Consider the following 27087-nt stretch of genomic DNA (forward strand, 5'->3'; position numbering starts at 1 on the left):
TGCATTATCGCCCCTTGTCCCCCGGAGATCCCAGAGTTGCCCCTGTATCCTTGTTTGGAGTTTTGTTCGACATGTGAAATCCCACTTAAAAGATTCTTTCACTTGTTTTCATGTGATTGATGTAATTGAAGCTATCAAGACTGAGTTCTTTATAGGTAGATGATATACTGGTAGGTAGAGTTTGTTTACACAATTGGTATTGGGACCTTAGGTAGTCTAGAAAAACAACCAGAATTAAGCTGCAGCTGTATCGATTACTACCAGCTTGCATGTGAAAAAGGACCCCTCGGCGCAAACAAAGGCACCCCGAAGTCGAGATTTCCTCAGCTCCATTATCACGGATATCAATGGGGTTTTGATGGGACGCTTTTCCTCTTGCAGCAGGCGGTATCACGCATTTCATTCTGCCATGCGTCATTGTGGCTTGCTCCATGTTCAACAACCTGGAAAGCTGGTCCAGTATCAGCTCTAGCTTGACCCCTACTCCTGTCAAGCTTGAAGCGCCAGAATAAAATAGCCCACTTGACACCGGTCTAGACTTACAAAAGTGTCTGGATTATTCCGTCTTCTAGGTTATCGGAGGCCATTTTTTCTGAGACCCTAACGACCCCTCCCTCCCTCAGTCATAAAGCTTTCAACTCCCGCCTTTTCCATTGTTCTTATCTTATTCTGTTCTTCTAAACCTACTTCTTATGCTTCGTTCGATCATCGTGCGCTCTTGTTTTGTATTAAAGAAACCTTTGAGAATACCCTCTTGCACACGCAATTACTCTATCGCAGCATTCAGCAACATGGCGAGCTTGGGCGCTCCTTCAAAGAAGCACAAGGTGACCATTGTGGGATCCGGCAATTGGTATGACCTACACCCATCAATGTGTCCGAAGAATTGGCCTCCGAAAGCCCAAGAGACGAGGCAATTCGGCATCTTGGATCAGCTTTCAGGCCTTGGAGGACGATTCTTCTGTCACCTCTTGACCACCCTTCCTCGAGTCAATCACTAACAAACTGATCAGGGGCTCTACAATTGCCAAGATCGTCGCTGAAAACACCCGAGCACACAAAGATCTTTTCGAGGAAGATGTCCAGATGTGGGTCTATGAGGAGGAAGTGACGATTACCAAGGACTCCAAATGCTATGACGAAATCAACAGCGATGCGCCCCAGAAGCTCACAGAGGTCATCAACAAGCACCACGAGAACGTTAAGTACCTACCAGGTATTCCTCTGCCCACAAACCTCATCGCAAACCCCGATATTCGCGACGCTGTCAAAGACTCTACCATCCTCGTCTTCAACTTGCCCCACCAGTTTATCGCAAACGTCTGCAAACAGGTCAACGGACATATTCTTCCCTTCGCCCGAGGAATCAGCTGTATCAAGGGTGTCAACGTTACAGACACAGATATTAGCTTGTTCAGCGAGTGGATTGGTGATGGATTGGGTATCTACTGCGGTGCCCTGAGTGGTGCCAACTTGGCTCGAGAAATCGCCGAGGAGAAGTGGTCGGAGACAACTATCGCTTACGATCCTCCTGCTCTTGATAACAGCAGAGCTCCTACACCTCGAACCGGTAGCCCCAACCCAACAATGGGTGAGCTTCCTGAGGGGCATCACAAGGACGTCCGCGGTCGAACATCCAAGGTCAAGTTGACCGCCATGCCTGCTGATTACCCTCCTCTGGACCAGGACTGCTTCCAAACGCTGTTCCATCGACCTTACTTCCACGTTCAGATGGTTTCTGACGTCGCCGGTGTTTCTCTGAGTGGTGCGTTGAAGAACGTTGTTGCTCTGGCAGCTGGTTTTGTTGATGGTCGAGGTTGGGGTGACAACGCCAAGGCAGCTATTATGCGCGTTGGTCTCATGGAGATGGTCAAGTTTGGCAAGGAGTTCTTTGGCGAGACCGTGCACACTGCCACCTTTACAGAGTCATCTGCTGGTGTCGCAGATCTGATCACATCCTGCTCCGGAGGTCGTAACTTCCGCTGTGCCAAGAAGGCCGTTGAGAAGGGTATCAGTGTTCAAGAAGTCGAGAGACAGGACTTGAACGGTCAGAAGATTCAGGGTACCACCACTGCCGAAGAGGTGAACAGTTTCCTCAAGGCTCGAGGTCTCGAGTCCGAGTACCCTCTGTTCACAGCCGTCAACGCTATTCTCAACGGCGAGGCTCAGGTTGACGACATTCCTACTCTTGTTCAGGATTCTTAGGTTTGAGATCGGATTTGTTAGCGGAATTGTGTCGTCTGTTTAGAGCGGCGTTTGTATGGCTAGGTGGTTCTACAGGTAGAGATTGTAGCGGCTGAATGGCATGGATGCTTGGAACATTGACGCAGGACAGGTACAAATGGAAAGGAATATAGAATTGGCATATCGATTACTACCAATATGCATCAAGTTATCAGGATAACGTTCAAGTGATAGGTGGGCAGTGATTTGTGGTACCACGTCGTTGTAGACACCTGCGAACTTGTCCTCAGACAATCAGAAGAATTGGGCCCTAAAAGCATAAGAGATGAAATGTTAGACTAACACTTAGGCTACTTTATCAGCGTAGCCTAGGCCTTAGAAGACTATTTTTCTGTCACCCACCTCTCGTTAGAAGCAACTGTTCTATCCGACATAGCGCTGACAGTGTTAGCACGGATAGAACTTGGTTGTTCTGGTACTCGAGTGAGTGGTGTGCCAGTCAACGAGCTCAGGCCTATAACTTAACTTGTAGAGATTTGTAACTTTTGAAGACTTGCATCAAAACTACCCGTGTTGAAGTCGAAGATATCGCATCGATTACTTCATCCGGGCTCTCTCGTCAGGTTCTAGACGAGCTTGTGCAAGTATATCGAGATGCCGACGTCTTGCAGCCAAGTAGTACACAACGTTGTCCTTCGCACATGTTCGAATTCTCGTTGAACACTGTATTCGATCCGGATACCTACATGATTATTATTAGAATTAACTGATGTCTAGCGAGGCATAGAAGCTCTTCTCTCGACCGTTGAGTTGTGGTGGTATGCGAGTGACGCTTCTGCAGAAGGAAGGAAGGAGCAGACGATGTTGTGCAGTGACCTCTCTCCCAACAGTCGCATCCTCTTTTCAGTCTCCTTCTATCAATATTCTTGTACCAACAACCTCATTTCTCGAACCTCATCGAAAGATTGTCTCCAAGTGTATTGCGTCTTTTCTCACCCTGTGAGTTCGAATGCGGTACCAAAATACTCTGGTGACCAACACATCTAACTTCACAGACCTTCTATCGACAGACCTGACCGATACGGACGTCTCAAACCTCTACTTCATCATGTCGGAAGTACCCGTTTCTAGCATGGAAGCAGTGCCAATGACATATATCGACTATCCCCATGCCTTCGACCCCGAAGCCTCTGGCTCCAACCCAAAGCACTCAAACTCGACGTCCATGGACCCTCCAGACTACCGAGTTTTGTCTAGTGCAGAGTGGAAGTTCTTCGCCCGGGGTGTTGGAGGAATTCGCGACAAAGAACATGATGCGCCGGTTATGCTTTCCAGTTCCATATGGCCACCAAAAGGCCTTCCCCCAGGCTTGCATCGTGATACCGTTCACCGTCGCACGGTCAGCCTCTACTTGTTTCACTTTGCCGCATATATCCGATGGATCTTGTTGATCCTGCAATTGATCATCGGTGCCGCTTTGACAGCTCTAGGCCCCTTCAGTCTCGAAAAAGGCACGCCCATCACTATTCTTGGCGCTTCAAACACGGTTCTGGCGGGGCTGTTGGCTCTTTTCACCCATAGTGGCCTTCCTGATCGATACCGCTACGACAAAGCAGAGTTTGAGCGGGTAGAAGATCACATTCGAGAAATTCTTGTCACCGGTCTAGTACGCGCTGACAAGTCGGTCAACGAAGCTCTCGCAGAATGCTATGACCTCTACCAACACGCTAAAATAACAGTGGAGGTAAATGTTCCCGCAGCATACATCCCAAGCCAAGGAGTTCCTCCAGGACAGCGCATGCGCCAACCGCGGACACCAACACAAGGGAAGGAACCGAAAGGACCCAGTACTCTGACAAAATCCCCCAAGACTTCGCTAGAAGAGGAGCCTATCACATCACACGAGTCTCAGTCGTCAAAGACTACGCCCAAAGAAGCGACGGAGGGAAAGGGTCCAGCGTCCAGGCCTGGCGAATAATTCTTCATCATGCGGTGATTTCCTAGCTTGGCCGCTTATCAGATAAATTACCGACCGAAATCGACTTATTTCACTCTTAAGGCTGTTGGTGTACCTGCATTAGTTTGGACTATTGGGGAAGATTAAATTACCACTCATCCTAGTCCTTATTCCGTCATAGGCCTTTTACCCGCCGGGGTGTAGCCTTCCATCGTGATGGGGATTGTTAAAGCAATGGAACTTTAGCAGAATAGGAGTCACTTCGAATAAACAGATCTGCAATTCTGACACAAACTACTGTTGTTTCTCATGGCCGCTCGTGACCTGAGACCTGGGGCCGCCCATTGATCATCCGAAGGCCATGTCACGGTTTAATTGCTTTCTTGGCATTCCCCTCTTTAACCGTTATTGACGTGGTGCGACCAGGGATTATCCTCTGGGGCCTCGAGTTTCATGATGCTTCTGACCGAAGGATGGTCATGTACCACACCCCACTGCGGCCATTTACACTAAACAAGGGCATTGTGACTATGGTTCATATTCAGCGGAGGTTAATTTACTTAAATCTCTCGCTGTGCCTCACATCAAGTGATGTTTTCGAAACCTTTTTGCTTCTCCGACTGAGGTCGTCTGTCTGTCTACTCTGTGATCATGTCGTTATAGCCAAGTCTACACTCATTTGTCCCGGTTATACCCACCCAAGTCACTCTTTTTGAATCAACAAGATCGTCGTCGGCAACGATCCACTCTCATTATGATTATGATTTCAAGTTCTGCGGTCCTCCCACGTAGAGTGGTTGAGCTTCTCACTGTTGTGGTTTTGGTTCTTCTCTTCTTCCAGGCCAAGATCCACTGGCCTCGAGAAATTAACGATAACGAACTGGCCATTACTGGACCTGTACCTGAAGAACAATACTTGGAACGACTTCGACAGAAGATTGGTCTTTCGAATCAGACCTCTTGGACTGCATGGAAAGTCCGTACATCAGAGCTGGACTCTGAACGACAATCCATCACGGAACTCGACACAGACTTTCGTTTAAATCGACCAAAGGTTATTGATACCAAAGATCCCGAGAGGAGAAACCTGGTAGCTCGCCAGGAACTTAACCTTCCTATTTTCAAAGGACCACGACCTAGGCAGGTCGACGCATCCGACTTTTTCTTCGCTATTTCGACAAGTTTTGATCGAGTCGTCAGAGATGACTACGCTGTTGCTAAGGATTGGGCGAGATGGATGACCGGTGGAAATCAGCATGGCAACGGAGCGAGTTTCATGCTTGTTCTTGACCAAGGACATCCCCAACAGGCCAGCAAGCTCACTGAAGTTCTCAAGTCTTTTGGGATCGATGCCTTTGTCACTTACTCCGAAGGACATATTTCTGCTGCGAAGAGATACTTTAACATGATGGAGACGATCAAGAAGCATACTGCTATACTTGCTCAGAAAGGACAGATGAAGAAGTGGTACGCCATTCTAGATGAGGAGATCTTTTTGCCTAACCTGTCTCATCTTCAAGAGCGGCTATTCGCTTATAACTCTGAGAAGGAGTTGTACGTTGGACTGCCCAGTGAGAGGGGAGATTGGGCTATTGGCGAAGGTTACATGACTACTTACGGTGGAGGAGCCGTCTTTCTTACGCGCTCTGCTGTATCACGAATTCCACAACTACCATGCTTCAACGACGTATCTCCCGATCCTACCAGCAAACAGCGCTGGGACAATCTTCTCCAGGATTGTATGGCGCAACATACCAAGATCAAGATGCACATCCTTCCAAGCTTCTACTCCCCCAAAGACAACGACGATTACTCTTCCCACTTGGATAGTTACGAGACAGGCGTTCGACCACTAGCATTACACGATTACGGAGAACGCCACCAGCTTACACCCAGCCAAGCCCATCTCGTCACCGACGTCTGCGGCGAAGCATGTTTCCTCCAACGTTACCGTTTCCGCGATAACTGGGTTCTTGTCAACGGCTACACGATAACAGAATACCCCGATGGCATTCATCTGTCTGACATGCCCGCCTCCACCGCTGGCAAACCCGACAGCAAGTGGCGCTCTCTCATCGGACCTGTCAAACTCAAAGAGGACAAGGCTGATAGAAAGATGCTCTTCTGGACGGGTCGACGGAATGTGTGGAAGTTGATGGACTCTGTTACTACGCCTGCAGGTGATGTTTGGCAGGCGTATGTTAAGAGAGGTGCGTTGGATGTGCCGGCGCTGAGGAAGAGATGGGGTGAGGAGCAGGGGGAGACGAAGGATAGTGTTATTGTGCTTGTTTGGGAGGGAAATGAGAAATGAAATGAGTGTTTAAGATTCTTATGTTTATGTCTATTATGTTAGCTTTTGAGACAATTTATCGCTTTTTACCTTGACAAGTCTATTACTGAATATCGAGTTCCTACAAGTCGCAACAACAGATCAGACAAGTTGTGGTGTGCAGTATCAGAGGAGATGGCCGTCAGGAACACAAGAGACAAAACGATTAGGTCGCCTTATGTTTCCTTATGCCGACAATTAGACTACTCTTATTTCGGCATCCTAAATCTTACGATCTTACAATGGACATCATAATCACTTTGCATGTAGGTATCTTGTAAGTGGGTGTGATCAATTTATGATCGATAGTATATTGATGAGAAAGGAGTTGCTTGTGTAATGATAGGCAACTCGTAATTCGTAGTCTGCGTACAGGACTTTGTGTGATAAGACAGATATCTCTCTCCCCTCTCTCTCCAAGTGTGTGTGCCCAACAAGATAAATCTCTCGCTGTCCAGCAACACCGCTCTCTCTCTCTCTGTTCTCTGTCCAACTCATCCACTGCCAACAAAATGGTATCTTTATGATAACCAATTGTAAAAAAGAAGTGCAAAACAATCGCTTGGGTATAATGCAAATCGTGACTCGTAGCCTGCCAGCAGGACTGTGATAATGCAACTCTCTGTGCAACTCAACTCAACTCAACTCAAAGGCTTAACAAATGGTGTGATGATAACCAATTGTAAACAGAGCGGGTCTTCATGACCAGGCTCTCTGCCCAACTCGACACAAAAGGGAAACAAAAAGGTTCTCGATAGTAACCAATTGTAAAGTGTGTCCTCATAACAAAACTCCGTATAAACTCCAGACACAAGCCCTAATATGGGTTGTGACAGCAAACTCTCGCATAAAAGTTGATCTTTTTTGTGTTTTTGTGTTTTCTCTCGATCGAATTCTCAAACTGTGATGCTGGCGGGCAAATCTTCAAAAAGGGAGGCTCGTAGACCTTTGAAAGTAGCTCGATGGCTTGTAAAAGCGTCGTCGAGGCCAGCAGGCATGTCTTCAGAAAGGAAGGTTCGCAGACCTTTGAAAGTAGCTCGGTGGCTTGTAAAAGCGTCGTCGTGCGCAGAGATTTTATATTGCGAGTCTCCGTCGTCTTGTAGCTTGGTGTACCACTGGAAATTGATACCGACTTCGAGAGACATACCAGCCCAAAGGTTGCTGGAGTTGTTGATAGCGTTGCGCTGTTTCTTAAAGCGCTCCAGGATAGGCTTGGCCTCTTCTGGAGTATCGCAGCGCATAGCGTCCCACTCGCTGCTGTCGTGGTTGATATAGAAAGGTTTGCCAGTGAACTGGTCGTAACAACTAATTCCCATCTCCCGGGAAGGGTCGTTGAGAAGGGAGTTGTATGCTTGGGCAACCTCCTTAAGCTCATCGCAGTAATCTGCTAGGATGCATAGATTGCAGCGGTCTGTAAGCTCGCCGCCTTCTGACAGTAGGGGTGTGAAGGCATCAATCTGCTTCTTTGTGGAAGGTAGTTTCTGTCCACAGTTCATATGGCCACATCCTGGGTGAACAAGTTCTGTTCTACAATCGAAACAGGCGCCGCTCATGATATCTGAGTCGGGGCCGTAGGATTCTTCAAGGCATGCGTTACAGTAAATGTGACCGCAAGCTTGGATGGTGGGGGTGTCTTCGTCTTCCTTGTGTCGTCTCTCGTGATCTTCATCTCTCTGGTCCATGTCTGAAGGCATGTCCATGACTTCGTAACAGATTCCACATTGCAGCTGGAGTTGTTTGTAGGAAACCTCCTTGTTTTGGAGGTAAGTCTTCAGCGCTGCCCAATTGGTGCAGGCGATCTTGTCCTTCATGTCATTTGTGATAGCCATGTCGGTTGTGGTAGACATGTCGTTTGTAATAGACATGTCGTTTGTAATAGACATATTGTTTGTAGTAGGCATCTTGTTTTTAGTAGACATGTTGGTGGTAGAAGACATGTTGGTGGTAGAAGTTATGTTGATAAGTAGCTGAGGTGGTGAATGTGGAATCGAAGACAGATGTAAAAGATGAAGAGAAGTAGTGTGTACGAGGATATAGACAAAGACGTAGTTGTCAGTGTATATAAGTGTGACAAGTAGAGTCGAAGACAGATGTAGAGGTAGCAGAGAAGTAGTCTGTATGAGGATGTAGACGAATGTGTATGAAGATAGACAAAGACACGTATGTCAATGTGTATGAGTAAGAGAATGTGAGTAGTATGTGTGTATGAGTGAGTGTTCGTTTGAGTTTGAGTTTGAATGTATGTACGATTGAGTATGAGTACAAGAGCGATAGCGATAGCAAGTGCAAGACAGAGCGTGAGTATGAGTGATGTGTAGAAGGGAAGAAAGAATATCGATCAGTCTGGGGGGAAGACGGCTTTATAAAGACTGGAAGAACAGAGTTTGAGAAGAGATTTTCATGTCTGTTCCTTTGGGAAAAAGTCAGTCGACCTCCATGACCTTCTTTTAGATGGAGCAGTGAACTTTCTTGTTCAGAGATTTCAGAGTTCAGAGGACAGGCCTATAGAAATACCCCAATTAGACATTTCACGACAGTTTCGTCGACAAAATTTTTAAAGGAAATATCTGCCTGGGAAATAACCCAATCAGACATCATTACGACCGTCTTGAACATTCTGGAGCCTGCCATTGTTCCTGATAAAGAAAAAAGTCTTTCAGTATGAGTCACTGCGTATGTTCTGTTCTCGGGTGATTCAGAGGTCTTTGAGTATCTGAACAACTCTATTTGAGAGGTCCGAGCCTTGATACAGCCCCAAGGTCATGAACAGGATCTGTCGAGTCGTCTAGTCGAGGCAAGTTGCTCTGTGAGAAAAGGTCTGTTTGGCAGTAGAATAATTCTCCTCTGGGGATCATACAGAATAGCATAGACACTCCGAGTCGGTCTATTGGCGATCGTCTGCTTGGCCCATACAAACGAGCGAAAGAGGTCCAAAGCAGACTGAACAAGCATGCTGGCAACTGTTCTAAAGTGTTGAAAGAGTTGTCTCTTGACTTGGGCAAGTGATTCACAATGCCATTGTAGTAAACCCCATAACGACTGCGAGTCACATGAGACTCGCGAGTGGTAGCGTCGCGGAGCTCGCCAAGCAAGAAGTTGATGCTGCTGGTTGGCCTGGAAGCCTTAGAGGCAGGCAAGCAACATTGGGCCAACGTGTATCAAAACATGAAAAGGATTGGAGCCTCTCATGGCCTAACAGATGATGGATTACACCGGTACCGCTGCTACAGATAGAGAAGTGGGAGGCTCTCCTCGATTGCAAAGGGAGAAGCTTTCGCCAGGGTACCAGAAGAACTAGCCACCGCTGTGAGCAAAAGGGACGAAATAACCTAACCATTTTATGGTAGCTTAGACCAGCACTTATGATACTTTATTTTAGCGGCCCTGAGCTTTAGAGGACAGTTATGTTGCTTGCGTCGTTGTCAAGGACTAGGGTAAGGAGTCTCGGGAGCGATCTATCCTCCTCAACTACTTCCAGACTGAGCAGTAAGAGTTTCAATCGGCGTTGGAGCTACAGTCGGCCAGTCCTATGAGACAAAGCAATAAGAACATTACGCTGTATACATATTATTCAAGGCCATATCACCTCTCCCTTTCGTCTATATTGGGTAAGCAGTGCTCTGTTCACTCGGGTACACTACACTCACCCAATAATCGAGTTCAGACTGCAATGCGAGGAGCAAAGAGCAGGGGCTGACTTGGCTTGTCTTGTCCTTGACTGACTACTACGAAGGCTGACTCTGCTGAGACGGTTGAGGGCTGAGGCTGTCATACGTACGCCTGAGCAGCTTTTGTTCTTGGTATTCATGTTATCTAAGGTCAGTTGCGTGCACGGATCCCTACAAACCCTTACGAACCAAGGAACAGCCCCTCTCGTTCATGGAGTATACTGGCCCGACATGTATGTCACATAAGAACACTCTGCTGTTTCTCTGTGATATGTAAACAACGGCCTATTCATAGGAACATCCGAGTCTCTCTCGTAAACAACCAAGTAGATATGGAGAACATCTGAAGTTAGATCTGTATAAATATCTGGCCTTCGACCGAGTTTCAAAACAATCACTTTCACCATCCATCACACTTTCTCAAGCCAAGTATCACATCTACCAAGGTAACAACTTACACACAACACTTCTATCACCAAGTACAACACACCACAGCTATCTCTAACCATCAGAAAAATGTCTTCCACTACAGAAAACTATCTGCCCTCCCTCATGGAGATCGTCCAGGCAGATCCCTCAGCCGCCAACCGTGCAAACCCGCTATGCGAACTTTGCACCGAGCCAATGACCCTTGATGAAGATGTTCCCAACATCAATCTAATTCCGGATCTCCGTAAAATTGAAGAGCTCCCTCATGCGGCGTATGTCCTCCCCTGTGGACATATCTTCGGCCTGTCATGTGCCGCCGCTCTCCTCACATACGACTATGAGCACCGCAAATGCCACAAATGCCCCATCTGCCTGTTTGTACTTTCTTGCTCGCATTGCTGGTCCAAGGGTCTTGCAGGAGGTCATAACAGGGGCGTTCTTGTCCGTCTCTCCAAAGACAAGCGCGAGAGGATGCTAGAAGTCCTCGACGCAGTATTGAAACTCCCTACCAGCTGCCTTCCATGTTTCATGCTTGGCATTGCCAAGGAAGCACAGCGTCTTCCGCCTGGTTTAGAAGCTCTCATTCCAGATGTTGCTCTAATGCAGAAGGTGGATATCCAATGCAGGAGGGACAATGAAGGTTGGAAAATCACACGTCTCATGCTCAAAGGCTTGCCTGATTCGCGATTCTCTGTTGGAGAGTATGTCGGGCGGCTTTCTATCGAATCTCAGTATTTCAGACGCAATGAGATTGATCCTCAGCTGCGCAACAGGATCGACGACGCTGTCACTCTGTATATGAAAGCTTTTGATGTGTTTTCCCTGTTCCCTGAGAGGAATTGCATTTGGGTAAACTGCTCTCGGGCTGAGGGCGTCACCAGTTTTCATCATTTCATCCTGCTTGACCGTGGAAACATTGGAAGGGTTGTCCGCAACATCCTTAGTCCTACCAAGACTTGATTGATGTTCTATACAGACGTGGGTCAAACGATTGGTAGTGGGCGTAGTGAGAGACGAGAGGTTGCTGGTGAGGTTCTGGAAAGTAGAGGTCGAGTTTGATTTGACATTTGATCTTTGAGCTGTCTGCCGCATGTTACTTTGACATGCAATTAGTTTTTATCTCAATAGAATTGCACATTGTTTATCGCAACTATTACTGTCTTCATCTCTCGAATTGTGAGTATTATCATTATCCATTGTTAAACTACCTTAATCCAAGACATTCAGTTATAGGGTAACCATAGGACTACGGGTGAGCAACTCGCGACAACACTGTTGACATACCACCTCTACTAACTACCTAGTAAAATTACCCTGAAGTTATGGCTAATCAAGAAAAGGAGATCTGATTCCAGAAACGTGACCATAGTCTCAACAATTACTGGGGTCAAGGAGTGACATGAACGCCAAGTTTTTCGTATGGGGTTGCGAATAATGAAGCGAAATTGTCACAAATACGCGGAATTCCAATCTCCATTCCCAAAGGTTAACTTTTAATTGCACCGAATGTAACCTCATTTCGATATCATAACGTAATAAATCGAAGTCTTTTTCGTCTGTACACTGTTGTTCAACTACGATATCTGTACTAATTGCTGTGGACTTTATCCGCCAGTGACAGAATAATGCGGTTAATTAAATAAGGTTCTTATGCTATCATTTTTGGCATCCTTGGCGATTTGTCTTGCTCAGGGTTACACTGAATCTCATCTCGTACTGTAACCTGGACAGTTCTTGGCCTATCGATCTGATACATGACAGAGTATCCCCAAACCCGAGACACGATCTACCACCAAGGTCAGAGAATGCAGCCATAAAAAGAAACGTCTTTGACATATAACGGCTTTATAGCCTTTGTTAGTTTGTAGCGCGCGGCTGCATCTATTTCTGGTGTCTTTGGTCTTTGTAGGCGCCAAAAACAAAGAAACCAAGGCCAACGATTCTGTAGCCGCCCAACAAAGGTCAAACATCATTCAGGGGACTGTTTCAAGCCACTGATGTCATTGGTCTAGACCCCATCTGCAGTGTGTTGATGATGCTGGGATTATCCAGTTTTTGTACCTCCTCTCCACTCGGTTGAGCACCCTTTCAGTGGTCCCTTGTTCGCTTCACTTACCCTTTCAAATACGTCGTATCCAATCACACTTGGACAACTTCCTTAACTAGTATGGTGCCACAGCGGTGCCACAGCGACTCAGTGATCAATGATCAGCGACATAATAGTTTAGCCGAGCGCAAACCCTTTGTTGGGTTGCTTATTTTCGTCACCTTGACCCTTTGGCTCAAGTTTCTGCTGCACTGAAAGGTGGGTTGGGTTAGTGCTACAGCCTTTGTTGACAGGGGGTTACCTGCCATGACGCGCGACGAATGCCCATAGGCAAGTACCTCGATATCTTGGAACCAAACCTTCTTTTTTTGTTAACTACTCCCATACCTAGATCCTTTTTTCCACCTAAGAAAACCATCTCCATGACTTCTTCTTAACACACCGCATTCGTTTTCATTTTCACCATCATTCTTTGAGATTAGACTTTCATATCATTTCCCCCTTTTGGGGCAAACATAATACTCCAACATGTCTTCAGCCGATCCTTCAGGGACAGGCACAGCCGAATCCGCCACAGATATAGCAGCAATCACCAGCTCTATCGCCAGCTCCTTATTATCTTCTGCGATATCTGCTACCACAACTGGGACCCCCGCCTCAACATCCTCCGATGGACCTACAAAGACATCTTCAGGAGGTATTGGGGTAACCCCCCCCTCAGAGACCACCAGTGCTGCGACTAGTGATCGAGGTATTGGCATCGCCACTTTTTTCACTGCTTTGGTAGTAGCGGTTGTCGTTTTCTCAGTACAGATATTGGCGTTTCTATTGCTGAGAAACAAACTCGCCCGTATCTTGTATGTTGACGTTCAATCTTCAAGGTCAACCGAAAAGTCAAGCTAACATGTCGCAGCAAACCAAAAACCTACCTTGTCCCCGAACGAGAACGAACCGATTCCCCTCCAACGGGTCTTGCTGGCATGCTCAAGACATTATGGCACTACAACGACCGTGAAATCATCAACAAGTGTGGCCTTGATGCCTACTTCTTCCTCCGCTATTTGAAAACGCTTCTCATCATCTTCATTCCGATTTGCTGCATTGTTATGCCGATCCTGATTCCTATCAACTATGTTGGAGGTATTGGTAAAGAAGTCAACGCCGACGAGGAGACTCGCAAACAAGAACGGGACAGTAATAGGCCTACCGGTTTGGACACACTCGCATGGGGAAACGTGAGCGCCAAGAATGTTGACAGATACGGAGCTCATTTACTGATGGGTATCCTTGTCGTTATCTGGGTTTGCTGGGTTTTCTTTATCGAACTCAAAATCTACGTCAAGGTCCGCCAGGATTACCTTACCAGCGCGGAGCACCGCCTCAAGGCTTCGGCTACCACCGTCCTGGTGAACTCCATTCCTGCTAAGTGGCTCAGCGAAGAAGCCTTGACAGGATTGTTTGATGTTTTCCCTGGAGGAATTCGAAACATCTGGCTGAACCGAGATTTATCGCCACTGCTTGAAAAAGTAAAAGAACGCAATGATATCCATCAGCAACTGGAGTCTGCCGAGACCGACCTCATCAAGTCAGCAAAGAAGGCTCAGCTCAAGCAGGCAAAGGCAGCCGAAAAAAAGGAACGCAAGGAAATGAAGCTCAAAGCGGTCACCAAGAAAGAAAGAGCTGAAAGACATGCTCAACTAGATGCCGAAGCTCAAGAAATGGCAAACAGCTCTGGAGGTCAAGCGGCTGGCGACAAGCACGAAGTCCCTCATTCTGTTGACCAAGGCGTTCGCGAATCAGAGCACGACATGGATCAGCAAGAGGGACATGACATTGACAAGGAGAAGTCAAGGGGATTCAAAGTGCCTCTTCTGAATCCTATCTCCAAGGTCGGCCAAGGCCTTTTGGGCGTTGTCTCCAAAGCAGAGAAAAACGTGGACAATACTCTCGAAACAACCAACGGTTTTATGGGCTTGCAGCAGGACGAGAAGCGCGCGCCGTCTCGTGGCTCCGAAAGGTATCGTATTCGACCTTCCACAGACGAAGATGAGCTTAGTTCGCCGTCGGATACACTTCGAGTGCAGAACCAGTCACGGAACACGAATAGACACTCGGGGGAAAGCACCGCTGCTATGAACCCAGAACGTCGCGAATTTGGTAAACCAGGAAACACAGTTCGAAAAATTGATAACATCGACGAGATCTACGTCAAAGAAGACTCGAAGTGGTGGGAATTTTGGAAGCCTCCCCCTGGTGCTTATGCTTCTCCTGTCCCGCAAGGAGATGTCGCCGCAGCTTACAGAGAGCGCAAGGATGCACAGAGCAGGCCTTTGTGGCAGAGAATCAAGTATGCGCTACCCTTTGTCAGCCCCGAGATAGAGGAGGGTCCGATCGAGTATGAGACAGCATTCAACCCCGACTACAAGGAAGATGCCGAGCCTGCGGAATGGGAGAAATATCTTAAGAAGAAGGATCGCCCAACCCATCGCCTCCCCTTATTCGGAAAGAAATGGCTGTTCCCTATCCCTCTAGTCACGAAGAAGGTCGACACAATCTACTGGTGCCGTGAACAGCTGGCTCGCTTAAACGTGGAGATTGAGGAGGATCAGAGTCATCCTGAGCGCTACCCACTCATGAACTCTGCTTTCATCCAATTCAACCACCAAGTCGCCGCCCACATGGCTTGTCAGAGCGTCATTCACCATATACCCCAGCAGATGGCTCCGAGAATGAACGAAATCTCACCCAGAGACGTCAATTGGGACAACATGGCCTTCAGCTGGTGGCAGGAGTGGCTTCGATCAGGCTTGGTCTTTGCAGCTGTTGTTGCTATGCTTTTCCTCTGGGCTATCCCTGTTGCTTGGACAGCCGCGCTGAGTCAACTTGACAACTTGATCCGAAACAATTCATGGCTATCTTTCCTCAGGGACAACGAGACTGTACATAAAATGGCCAAGTCTATAGCAGGTGTCTTGCCCGCCGTTGTGCTTGCTCTTCTCTTGTTCTTGGTCCCCGTCATCTTGGGCTTCTTTGCCGAATTCAAGGGTGTCAAAACAGGCTCTCAAAAGACTGAATTCGTGCAGCGCTACTACTTTGTCTTCTTGTTCATTCAAGTCTTCTTGATTGTTTCCATTGCGTCGTTCTTCGCGGCCTCTATTGATGCCCTCGTGGAAAATTTCAAGGGTCTCAAGACTTTTGAGGACGTTCTTGACCTTCTTGCAAAGAATCTTCCAACTGCCGCAAACTACTTCTTCTCTTACATGATTCTACAAGCATTGTCTACAAGTTCTGCCACGCTGCTACAAATCGGAGCTTTGGTCATGTGGTATGTCATTGCCAAGATTCTCGATAGTACTGCACGTAACAAGTGGTCCCGAAACACCAAACTCAACCAGGTCACCTGGGGTCGATTGTTCCCTATCTACACCAACTTCGCCTGCATCGGGCTGGTATACTGCGTTATCGCGCCGCTCATTTCCATATTCGCAATTATCACTTTCGGTTTGTTATGGATGGCTCAGAGATACGTCATGCTCTACGTGAACCGATTCGAGCATGATACCGGCGGTGTTTTGTACCCCAGGGCTATCAATCAAACATTTACTGGTATTTACTTTATGGAGCTCTGCATGGCAGGTTTGTTCTTCCTTGCCGAGGATCCGACTGGAAAGAACGTGTGTACAGTTCATGGCGTTATCATGATTGTTGTTCTCATCCTCACGGCTCTTTACCAAGTGCTGCTCAACTATTCATTCGGGCCACTGTTCCGTTACCTGCCGATAACATTCGAAGACGAGGCAGTATTACGTGATCAAGCTTTCCAAAGAGCACAGGATCAACGCCTTGGTCTCATTGACGGTGACGAGCTACAAGAGGAAGAGGAAGAGGAGGAAGACGTCAAGCAGCCCGAGAAGCATGGAGAAAATGGTAATGCCATCGAAATGCGAAGATTTGGCTCTGTGCGTCGGCCCATGAAGCAAGTTGGCACATGGGCAAGGGGAGGGGGTCAGCAACTGCGCAAGATTGCTGTTGTGAACAAGGCATCAGACAAGAACAAGAGAGCGTCACTGTACCGAGAGAAACACCGACGAAAGGATATCGAAGCTCAGCGCGCGATAGGAGAAGCACTGTTTGGAGGTTTCCATGATGAAATCGAGGATCTCACGCCCGAGGAACGAGATGCTCTCACTAGGCATGCATTCCAGCACGAGGCTCTTCGGGCACGACGTCCTACAGTTTGGATCCCCAGGGACGATCTTGGTATCAGCGATGATGAAATTCGTCGCACACAGGCATACAGTGATCACATCTGGATCAGTAACGAGGGTACAGCTCTTGACAGTAAAGTACGTGTGGTTTATGGCAGAGCGCCTCCTGATTTCTCGGAGGTCGATTTGATCAACTTATAAGCGTTGTTTTTATGCATGGCGTACTGGTGGGGATAGCGTCATCTAGATTAGAAATTAGAATACATGACTGATTATCTTTTGTTTCTCTCGTGCGAAGATGAGCGGTTGATATGCTGATTGGATGCATCGACTGAAGGCTGAAGTGAATCTGAATGGAGTATCTTTGTTGTACAATCTACTATGAAAGCGCCATGCCAAGCAGGCGGTAAATAGGTATATGCAAATCTAATTGAAGCAAATAATGAAAACAACGCCTTTCCAAATGTCGACATGATCCTCTATATCTCGGATCACATCAGTGAAATAAGTATTCACAGCCCATCAAACGCCAACCCTATATATCTTCCATATCTCTTTCACTCATAAAACATGTCCGTCTATTTTAATCTCTTCTCGGATCGTCTCGTCTCTTCAAGCTCTTTGGTGATCATGTCGTTGAAAACTTCTGGGTTGTCGAGGTAGAGATGGTGGCCAGCCTTGGGAACAAGAAGGACCTTTGCGCTACCGTTTTCTCTCTTCTTTTCTTCGGCTGTTGCGTTCTCGAGAGCTTTTTGCTTGGCGGCGTTGAGTTTCTCCTCTGAAGCGATACCGCCAGCTACATCCATCCAGTCGTTTTCTCCGTACATGAAAACCACGGGAATACCCATCTCTTTCAGCTTCGTGCCGTCTTCTTGTGTGATTGTTTGACGACCGACTTCTTGAATACGGTTGATCACGGGGCGTCGGGCGTAGGCGCCGGGTGCGAGGATATAGGCTAGAGCGTACTCGCCACTGCCTTTTTGCTTAAAAATGGAGAACGAGTAGTCGTGTAAAGCTTGCGATTCGGCGGGTGGGAGATGGTTGAAACGACGGAAACTCCAGCCTGAAACGAATCGTGGACCGAGGGGTCCGCTCATTCGGACGATGCTGAAGGGGGAGATGTTTTGATCCCAGAGCCAGACGAACCAGCCAGGTAGAGGTCGGCGGAGGACGTTGGAAGCGGGTTTGTGTTTGGAGAGAGTACCGGTTTTGTCGGTTGTGCTTTGTTGGTCTTGCATCATCTCAGCTTCGATTGTGGATGTGTTTGGTTCCGGCATGTCGGCGTTGACGGCGTAGGGATCAGCGGGAATACCGACTGGTGAAGCAAGAATGAGCTTCTTGAGACGGCCGGGATACTTGAGGGCGTATGAAACTGCGAGATAACCACCAAGAGAGTGGCCAAGCAGAGTAAACTGATCCAGCTTTCTCTCCTTTCGCCACTCTTCCAGCGCATCGACAAACCAACTCTCCGCCTCGATAACTTGATCCTCCTTCTTCTTCGCATGGATCTTAAACGCAGGACGTGACGAATTTCCACATCCTAGCATATCCAGCGCATAGAGCTTGAGTCCTCTCATACGAGAAATAGGCTCAAAGTTCTTGTAGAAGAACCCAAGACCAGCTCCATATCCATGAATCATAACCAGAGCATCCTCGGTCTTTTCACCAACTCGTTCGACCGTAACTTCGTTCAAAGCGCGGTTTTTGCCAGAGAGCTGAACCATTGTTCGTCGCCACACTCTCGTACCAAAAGGATCCGGACGTTCGGGCGTATCGATGTTTGTAATGCTATCGTTCGCTTCTCGAATATGAGGCATGAGACTCAGAAGATTGCGCTCAACGGCCTGAGGGGCAAGACTCGCCCACTAAACGAACCGTTAGTACTTCAATCTTGCGCAAGAGCTGTGTGTCTTACCCATTGATACGCAGCATCTTTATAGCCCAACGGAAACAAGAAAGCATGCGAAGCTTTCAATTCCGCCTGATGCTTAACCTCTGGAGGCGCATTAGGACTGACGGTCCCGTCTGTACTCATAGTTCTTATTCTTGAAGCAGTGGCAATTGTAGAAAGTCGCGATAAAGGTAGTACCGCAGAAGAAGGTTGAAGCCTAAGCATTCCGCGGGGGGACTAGAGGGGGTTATATTGTTCGCATGAAAAAAACAATTTAAAATTGATGACGCCTCTTTGGCAGGGCTGAGCCGGAGTTAAGGCAGTGGTTATCGGGTTTTGCACGGGTCCGGGGGAATTTGGAGAGATGAAATCCGTGGAAAAGTCCGCGAGTTTGTAAGATTGCGGAGCGGATGAAAAGAGGCTGAGTAGAGTAGACAAGAGAAGACGTAAAGAAGACAGAGACAGTGACAGTGAGAGAATTGTTCCAAGGAAATGGATCTTGACACAAAGAAATGCTCCGGAATATATCGGTTTATGTACTTCTGCCCCATCATCGTTGTCAAACGTGTTGGGGAAACCCACTACAATTGGCGCTTGGACCGCTGAAGAACGAACCGAATGCCGACTGAAGCTTCTCAACTCTCCACTACAGGGGACGGACCTTTCTCTAATTTTTGGCTTGTGATGACGATTGACCACCTAGAGCGGGTCAAAGAAACCGAACCACTCCCCAGCATCACATCCGATCACACGTTCTGACCACGTTCAACGCTAACATTCCAACTGACTCCTTTTTGGACTTCCAACGTCTAAGGCCCATCCCTTGACTTCAGTGCTAGTGTATGGCCTCGAGATCCTCTTGACAGGCTGCAGGCTGCCCCTCAGCCCCTTCATATCGAAATGTCCGACGATGTCGATTCCATCGTCAAAGGCGCTTCTGCTCCAACGCAAGGCGCCAAAGATGTCGCCGGCGCGAGTCCAATCCTGCCTCCAACCGCAAAGCAGGGCGATCCTCTTCATCATACTCCGAGTTCACCGTCTATGATCTATCTCAACCTGTTGATCCTCGAAGCTTCCCTCCGCGCGCAATTCCTCGAACTCCGAGCAAGAAAACGACACCATACTTTCTTCCTTACTCTTCTGTCTCTGTGGATCGCTGGTTTTGGATATGCTCTCTTCCTAGCACCGCGTGAAGATGGTCGAGGTGTTGGAGGCTCTATCTACTGGGCTGTAGAAGGTGCTGAAAAAGTATGCTTCATGGGCGGTATCATCACTGCAATTCTCGTATGGGCGACTGGAATCTGGGAGCGCGGTATTCGTTGGCCGCGACGCTGGTTTGTCATTTCAAACAGAGGACTGCGCGGCTTCAACTGCAAACTGATCATAATACGACGGACGTGGTGGGCCGAAGCTCTCTCTACAATCGGATTCTTTTTGACGTACGGTTTATTCTCCCACACGGCTAGTTCATCCTACCGGTACGTCGAGCCGAGCCTTATGCGCGAGGTGGAGAAGGAACTCCAGATCACGAGCGACAACCATCCCACGCTGGTACTGCCCCACGAAGATGAGGAGAAAGGCGGTCACGAGGAGGATCTGGCGCCTGGTGGTGACTACGTCAAGCTGCTTCTTCTGGCTAAACCTTTCTCTGCTACGTTTAGGGAGAATTGGGAATTGTACAGGACCGAGTATTGGGAGAAGGAGAATGAGCGTCGTGCGTTGTTGAGACAGAAGGTCAAGGAACGGGATCATCAGCTTGTGCGAGCGCAGTATCCCTGGACTTGGTGGTTCCCTGGCCGACAACCTCGACGACACGAAAAGACTCCTCAACCGCGACCTCTTACTGTTGAACGAGAACGTAGACGTCGGGGTAGTAGTGTCCGTCGCGCGTCCACGAGCTCAACCAGAAGTCCTACTCCCAATGTTGAAGAAGAGGGTATGCGACGATCCAGCAGTGGTTCAATCTCCAAGGGACGAAAGAGATTGTCTACGAGTTCCAAGCCGAAACGACCTGGTAATGATTCACGTTCTGGCACGCCTGACTTTTCTTCGCCTTTGGCTAGGGAGAGTAGTGCGAATGATACTCCTGAATCTGGACCTGAAGGAGGAAAGGCTTTGAGAAGTTCATCTTCTAGATCAACTGTTGGGTCCAAGGAGCGTGAGGGTTAGATTAATCTGATAGTGATGGTTTATTCATGCCAGTGCACCCAACTTGATGAGTTCCTGCGCAGCATCTGGTTTTCCTCTCTTTGTGAGAAAAGTCACCATATTGTGATTCGATCCCAACCATGGATCACATGGCATGACATGATTTAGATCCGCTTCCAGCTCAACAAGAACTTCCATCGACTCACGAACTCGCGGGTCATTGCAAACGTTGAGAGCAGCCCATACCAACGGTGGAAAACCAGCAGCATCCAAATCATTCGGTCCAGCGTGTCCTCCCTCAACAAGCATCCTTATAGCCTTGACATTCGCATTTATCACCGCCACATGAAGTGCCGTCGTTCCACATGGCTGTAATTTGCGTACATCGTTGATGTGTATCGAAGCGCCTCTTTCCAAAAGGAGTTTTGTGATATCGTGATGACGGTGATATATTGATGTTATAAGTGGCGAGAAAGTTACCAGCGGTAACATGTGAAAGCTCAACCTGTCGCCGAAATCGATATGATACTTCCCCTCTGTAATTCCCATCCCATCATGAAAATGTAACGAGGCAGCGTTTATATCGACGCCATGATCCAGCATCCATTTCACAATCTCGAAATTTCCACTTTTGACAGCTTCATGAAGGGGCGTCCAGAACCATCCATTTCGTCTCTGTTTCTCAGCTCCAAAAGATCCTGTGTCGTAGTTTCCTTTACTGCACTTGTACACATTCAGTGTCAAGTACTTGTAACAGTTCTTTAATGCATTGAGATTTCCGTGCTTTGCTGCGTGGAAAGTTACGTGATGATCATCATTATCGAGTTGACGCTTGTAAAGCAGTGGTGTAATAAAGATTGACAGCGCTGGGGAGGCTTGGGCTAGTGAGGATAGGGCGTGGCTAGTTATGCAGGAATCTATGATTTGCAGAAGGATCTCTGGAGGGAGGGAAGTAAGGGTAGCCATTGCATTGAGAGGCTTTAATTGTATAGCCCGTGATGATCAATTTTGATGAGTTTTTGAGGTGAAAATTTGGTGTAACTAGTCATGAGTGTAAGAATTCGGAGGGGCCGGCTTGATCAATGGGTGATCCATGTTAGTCTGACGAAATGGAGACATTTTCTTGGACAATGGCAATGAGGTCTTTTGCTAAGTAAGATACGATGATATCTGGCCTTACATGAGCAGCCAGCCAGCTATGGAAGGTGTAAGATTGAGGAGTAGTTGAATGAGGAGTAATTGGTGTTTATTGACAGGTTCATCATATCTCACTTATGCATTTGAGAGACAGCATAAGTCTTGATCCTTTGAGAATGAGCAGCCAATAAGCTCAATACAGATGATCTTTATTGAAAAGGTTCTCGGTTATACTTGAACATTCGACCTCTGGGCATCGTCACTGTGAGAGGGATATATGTGCGATATCTACCCGCCTGGGTAGCAGAAGAATTGTCTTGGGTGGAAGGTCGCCAAAATTAAATGCTGATCTGAGCTCATATAGAGTATCTGCGTTGTTTGATCTGTGAGACTCTTGGCGGCTAATTCTTCTACCTGACAGTATTGTCACTGAAGAGAGTAATATATGTAAAATATTTATCCGCATCTATCTTAATCCCTCTTAATCCCAGAGTAGAAATGACAATTAATTAAATAAATTTAGTGAATCTTATCTTGTTCTTATCATCGCCTCTATCAAGATGAGAACAAAAGCCGCATAAAAATCGCACCACGAAAATCTTCATCCCGAGATCGGCCGCGGAGAAGTACCATTCAATTATCTCGGCGCTTGAACTACGGCTTCAAAAATGCGGCATTGAATCATTATTCCCGACGTGAAACCATCCCGTGACTGATTCCTTGATGAATACAGGTATGATATACGAATAATTGTACTCGGCTGCATTATTTAGTTCGGTTATTAACCGAGTTGACAGAGAACGTGAGTCAAGACGACACGTAAAACACCAGATCTGGAGTAGTTTGCTTCGGGCATTTTTGCCGATTTGGTACCTCCCGTTCACCGTTATCTGAGTGGATATTCTGGGCATGTAAGTGATATGCAGTTCGTTACTGTTTTGAGATGGACAAATCTGGGGTAATGGTCTTGCGGGCGTTTCCAAGTGCCGTTATCGCGAGGGAAACATCCCTGTTGAACTTTATATTCTATCTGTAGGTGATAAGACAGGCCGACGTAGGTAGATGTAGGAATCATATGCAGGTATTTAAATAAACTGGTGTCCCCGTTCATGTTCTGTTTGTTCAGTAGTGATACCATCTGTACATTGTCATCATGTTCAACTGGAATAAATTCATGTCTCCAAAACCGTCTCTAGACGTCCCCGCTCTAGAGACGGTTGATCTAAACGATAAAGAAATGGAAAAGAGAATCGTTCGAAAGCAAGATCTTAGAATCATGCCATGGGTTTGTATAACCTACCTCCTCAGTAAGTCACCTCATCACTCTCACGAACAGCCTCTAACATATCTAGACTACCTCGACAGAGTCAACCTGGGCAACGCCCGCACTCTAAACAACGACACACCAGAACATAACATCGTCACCCAGCTCAACCTCACAGGTCAAAGATACAACATCGCAGTAGCCCTGTTCTTCGTGCCATATGTCCTCATGGAATTTCCGAGTAACATTCTTCTCAAGTACTTTTCGCCTAGTAAATGGATTGCTAGGATTATGGTTTCTTGGGGAATTGTTACCATTTGTACAGCTGCTGTTTCGACTTATGCGGGGTTGTTGATTGTGAGGATATTCTTGGGTCTTGCTGAGGCTGGTTTCTTTCCTGGGTGAGTACATCTCTGAGGAGAGTGTGAGTGTGAGACTTACTGTGGCAGTATCATGATGTATCTCTGCTTTTGGTATAAACCTGAAGAAAGAGCTACGCGAATGGCTATCTTTGCTTCAAGTGTTGCTGTTGCAGGTGCCTTTGGTGGTATTCTCGCCACAGGTATTTCGTACCTCAACGGTAAAGCTGGTCTATCTGGATGGCAATGGTAAGTCTTCACATTCTACCTTACCTTCCCACTCTAACAATAACAGGCTCTTTGTACTCGAGGGTATCCCAGCTGTCATCGTCGGAATGTGTGTCTGGTTCTTCCTCCCCGATTGTAAGTCCCTCAAGCCACAACAAAACCTCCTACTCACACATCACAGACCCCCAAACCGTCTCCTGGCTCTCCCCCGAAGAACGTGCTTTTGCCGTCAAACGTCTCGGCCCCTACGCCCCCTCAATGAACGACAAACACTGGGACAGCAAAGTCGCCAAAGAAACCGTATCCGACTACTTCTTCTGGCTGTTCGCCATCGCATATTTCTTCATGGCCAACTCACTCAACGCCTTTGGATACTTTGCCCCCACTATCGTTGCATCGCTTGGATTTGAGGGTGCTCATGCTCAGTTGATGACTGTTCCACCTAATGTCTTTGCTGTGTTTATTATCGTGGGCAATTGTTTGCACAGTGATAAGACTAAGGAGCGTTCGAAGCATGTTATCGGCGGGTTGGTCTTTGTGGGTGTTGGATACTTGCTTCTTGCGCTGGTTAGACATTGGGGTGTGAGGTATTTTGCTGTTTGTCTTATTGCTTGTACGAACGCTGCTGTCCTGCCTTTCGTTGCTGTAAGTTCCTCCTCACTCTCTCATTGATCCAATACTGACAACTTACAGCACCGAACTGCCACTGTCCGAGGTTCAACAGCTACCGCTCTTGCAACAGGAGGAATGATCGCCATCTCCAACACAGGCGGCATTACAGCCCCTTTCCTGTTCCCCTCCAGCACATCGCCCATGTACTCTATGGGTAACTGGACAGTTTTCGGATTCCTCATCGCTGCTGCTTCTATCACCTGCTACGTGTGGTACGTCTTTGGTGCGCACAGTGGTTATAGAACTGGTGATGCTACTGAGACTGGTCATTTTGAGGTTTTGGATGTTGGTGATAAAGATCCCAATGCTGTTATGGCTCAGGCGATGGAGAATGAGAGGGCTAAAGATAAGTTGAAGGATGATGATATGGCTTAGGGGAGAATGTCTTTGAATCATGTACCTCCCACTCTACCTGATCTAGTAGCTATATCCCCTTTCAGTAGCAAGTCACTGTATGAAATACAAAAAGGGATTCAAAATTATCTGTGACCATCCGAACCCGTGTGAACTGAAGGATGTTCCATCATAGGAACTGCCAAGTGCCTCTTATATCGGACAGTCAGGCTGGATACAGAGCAATCCCTAAGAGCCTTTGTCTAGTGATAACTGGTCAAACTCGAACCAGGCCCTAAAGGAAAGCTTGACAGCTACCCAGGGAAAGATCGCGTACAGCCTCAAGATGCAAAGCGCGTTGCCATCGCGCACGTTGCAGCTATGCCCTCCAAAATTACAATGTCAAGTATGCCACGCACGTCCGGAGCTTCTCACATCCATATCATACAAGCTCGAACGTTGAGTTTTCCTGGGTCTCGAGATCAGATCCTTTGCTTTTATCTCGTTGCCTTACCAATTGGGCCACCCGAGCGCGGTGGGCAGGTACTTCCAGAAACCAGAGTGCCAGCGACGCTACCGAGGAGACAGCAAAATGTGCATGGAAACCAGTATTCCGCCTGGCTGACATTATTGCAGGGATAAAAGGAGTTTTGGCTTACCATGTGCTTATCTTGTGCTTCAAAGTTAAAAAGAGAAAAGGATGTTAATTCCCAAGTATAAAAGAAAAAGCAGGAGGTCTCAGATTTTGTGTGCTGTGTCAACATTGGCTGGTAATGCCTTGAGAACCTGTGTGCGAGATTGACCATCATTGTACCCCCTCTATTCGATGGGGGTATAGGTATTTCAGGTTAAGTAACATTGCCTGGTTCTACGCAGGTGGGTGGTAGATGATGGATTCGGTCGTCGCTCAGGGGCCATCTTAGGCTGCAACATGCGCAAACCTGCCAGCTGCAAGGCACTTGCAATCGAAGAAAGCTCACATGGTGCCCAGGTAGCTCATCACTGCAAGCGGCAGAGTCATGTGCTCAAAAGCAAAATGAGAAATTTTGTTAATTCAAGTGCAGAAGAACCGAGACTTTCTCCCCCGATTCGCACTTTCATCCTGTTTGCTTTCACTGTTCTTCGACAGAATACCAGTGCGTGATGGGATAAGAGTTATCACCAATCCCTCTGTGTGAGTAAGTACCTACCTTCCCTTGATCCAATATCTCTTAGTCGATGGGCGCGTCGTCGCTCCTTGGTGAAGCTCTGGGCCATCATCTGCTCGACCTAAAGGCAACAGAAACTTCCGTGTTACAAGAAACTGGTTCTCTGCTAATACTTCCACTGCAGATCCTAGGTTCGTGCTCGGATATTTGTCAAGGGCCTTCAATATCTGCATCTCAAAAACCCAGAATAGGCCTGTGATAGACATTCAACATTCGATCAGGGGGTTGCAACGATGATGTTACTGTTCTACCCTGACTATTCTTGATGTACTACATCTTGATCATCGGAAGGGTTCAGTCTGAGTCCATATGGATTGCAGACTTACGGAGTACGAGAGTATGAGAGCACCAAGCGATGTCTCGAATACTCTCCGTTGACTGCATCAGGCGATACCTACTCAGCAGCGGATACCTCAATAGCTCGGGTAGGTCGCAGAGGTCGCATTGCTGTATACTGATAGCAACAACAGACCTCGATATCTTGCCCTTGGAGCCCAACTTGGTCGACATTAAGCGCAAGTGCGACAAACAAAGCACTCCCCATCCGCGCTGAGAGAACAACTGAGTCCATCTCCGTCACCTACGACCGAGACTCTATAAGGCTCCAGGAGGAAGAGAAGCCTTACGTTAAGCAGCCAACTTGCCTGATCCAAGATGGCGACTCGTGGTTCCTGCCATCTCGACGGCAAGAAGAAGACTCTACTCGAATTAAACAGTGTATAGCCCGGTCACTTTGAGAGTACCGTTGTGCCGGTGCATATTTAGGTTGAATTCGGAACTTGATAAGTGATAGGTGAGAAGATGATGGCTTGTACGTACTATTTGGCTTGCCTTTCCTAGGTAGTTCAATCGATACAACAACCTTGTCGATCTGCATCATGACTTCGCCTTATGCACAAGAGAGGCACGTCAAACTCGAAGGAAGCCAGTTAGATGCGATTGATAAGAAGAAATGACCTGTAACGTCATTAGCATGTCGTCGCGTTGATCTCGGGACCGAGTGATTGAATTGACCCGACTGCTCA

General features: G+C 47.5%; 11 protein-coding genes across 11 annotated transcripts; 8 read left to right on the forward strand and 3 right to left on the reverse strand.

The window, feature by feature from the left end:
• Positions 1-479: 479 nt before the first annotated feature.
• B0J16DRAFT_339862 (NAD-dependent glycerol-3-phosphate dehydrogenase N-terminus-domain-containing protein) lies at positions 480-2510 on the forward strand. Its single transcript, XM_046127600.1, has 2 exons — positions 480-853; positions 1014-2510. The coding sequence occupies exons 1-2, from the start codon at positions 693-695 to the stop codon at positions 2203-2205; spliced, it is 1353 nt and encodes a 450-aa protein (XP_045985461.1). The 5' UTR covers positions 480-692; the 3' UTR covers positions 2206-2510.
• A 464-nt stretch (positions 2511-2974) lies between these two features.
• On the forward strand, positions 2975-4290 carry B0J16DRAFT_339863 (uncharacterized protein). The gene has a single exon (XM_046127601.1). The coding sequence runs from the start codon at positions 3194-3196 to the stop codon at positions 4160-4162; it is 969 nt and encodes a 322-aa protein (XP_045985462.1). The 5' UTR covers positions 2975-3193; the 3' UTR covers positions 4163-4290.
• Positions 4291-4565: 275 nt separating this feature from the next.
• Positions 4566-6527, forward strand: B0J16DRAFT_339864 (uncharacterized protein). The gene has a single exon (XM_046127602.1). The coding sequence runs from the start codon at positions 4896-4898 to the stop codon at positions 6450-6452; it is 1557 nt and encodes a 518-aa protein (XP_045985463.1). The 5' UTR covers positions 4566-4895; the 3' UTR covers positions 6453-6527.
• Positions 6528-7366: 839 nt separating this feature from the next.
• B0J16DRAFT_319181 (uncharacterized protein) lies at positions 7367-8407 on the reverse strand (the record flags this gene model as incomplete). Its single annotated transcript, XM_046125497.1, has 1 exon — positions 7367-8407. The coding sequence occupies one exon, from the start codon at positions 8405-8407 to the stop codon at positions 7367-7369; it is 1041 nt and encodes a 346-aa protein (XP_045985464.1).
• A 2247-nt stretch (positions 8408-10654) lies between these two features.
• B0J16DRAFT_397487 (uncharacterized protein) lies at positions 10655-11527 on the forward strand (the record flags this gene model as incomplete). Its single annotated transcript, XM_046132319.1, has 1 exon — positions 10655-11527. The coding sequence occupies one exon, from the start codon at positions 10655-10657 to the stop codon at positions 11525-11527; it is 873 nt and encodes a 290-aa protein (XP_045985465.1).
• A 580-nt stretch (positions 11528-12107) lies between these two features.
• On the reverse strand, positions 12108-12545 carry B0J16DRAFT_339866 (uncharacterized protein). The gene has a single exon (XM_046127603.1). It carries the CDS (start codon positions 12538-12540, stop codon positions 12307-12309), a length of 234 nt encoding a protein of 77 aa, XP_045985466.1. The 5' UTR covers positions 12541-12545; the 3' UTR covers positions 12108-12306.
• A 455-nt stretch (positions 12546-13000) lies between these two features.
• On the forward strand, positions 13001-17142 carry B0J16DRAFT_371388 (uncharacterized protein). The gene is made up of 2 exons (XM_046130405.1): positions 13001-13471; positions 13528-17142. Exons 1-2 carry the CDS (start codon positions 13143-13145, stop codon positions 17021-17023), a joined length of 3825 nt encoding a protein of 1274 aa, XP_045985467.1. The 5' UTR covers positions 13001-13142; the 3' UTR covers positions 17024-17142.
• Positions 17143-17400: 258 nt separating this feature from the next.
• On the reverse strand, positions 17401-18857 carry B0J16DRAFT_355175 (Alpha/Beta hydrolase protein; the record flags this gene model as incomplete). The annotated part of the gene is made up of 2 exons (XM_046129405.1): positions 17401-18687; positions 18738-18857. The coding sequence occupies 2 exons, from the start codon at positions 18855-18857 to the stop codon at positions 17401-17403; spliced, it is 1407 nt and encodes a 468-aa protein (XP_045985468.1).
• Positions 18858-19275: 418 nt separating this feature from the next.
• On the forward strand, positions 19276-20894 carry B0J16DRAFT_117102 (Spo7-like protein-domain-containing protein). Its single transcript, XM_046121554.1, has one exon. The coding sequence runs from the start codon at positions 19614-19616 to the stop codon at positions 20880-20882; it is 1269 nt and encodes a 422-aa protein (XP_045985469.1). The 5' UTR covers positions 19276-19613; the 3' UTR covers positions 20883-20894.
• A 2237-nt stretch (positions 20895-23131) lies between these two features.
• B0J16DRAFT_285680 (major facilitator superfamily domain-containing protein) lies at positions 23132-24993 on the forward strand. Its single transcript, XM_046124057.1, has 6 exons — positions 23132-23305; positions 23351-23663; positions 23712-23870; positions 23917-23984; positions 24031-24494; positions 24543-24993. The coding sequence occupies exons 1-6, from the start codon at positions 23152-23154 to the stop codon at positions 24894-24896; spliced, it is 1512 nt and encodes a 503-aa protein (XP_045985470.1). The 5' UTR covers positions 23132-23151; the 3' UTR covers positions 24897-24993.
• A 792-nt stretch (positions 24994-25785) lies between these two features.
• On the forward strand, positions 25786-27018 carry B0J16DRAFT_319187 (uncharacterized protein; the record flags this gene model as incomplete). The annotated part of the gene is made up of 5 exons (XM_046125498.1): positions 25786-25990; positions 26354-26487; positions 26533-26779; positions 26856-26873; positions 26903-27018. The coding sequence occupies 5 exons, from the start codon at positions 25786-25788 to the stop codon at positions 27016-27018; spliced, it is 720 nt and encodes a 239-aa protein (XP_045985471.1).
• Between the last annotated feature and the right edge of the window lie 69 nt (positions 27019-27087).

Source organism: Fusarium flagelliforme, assembly GCF_020744385.1.
Source record: "Fusarium flagelliforme strain FIESC 12 MPI-CAGE-AA-0113 chromosome Unknown B0J16scaffold_3, whole genome shotgun sequence".
In the NCBI taxonomy this organism is placed as follows: Eukaryota; Fungi; Ascomycota; class Sordariomycetes; order Hypocreales; family Nectriaceae; genus Fusarium; species Fusarium flagelliforme.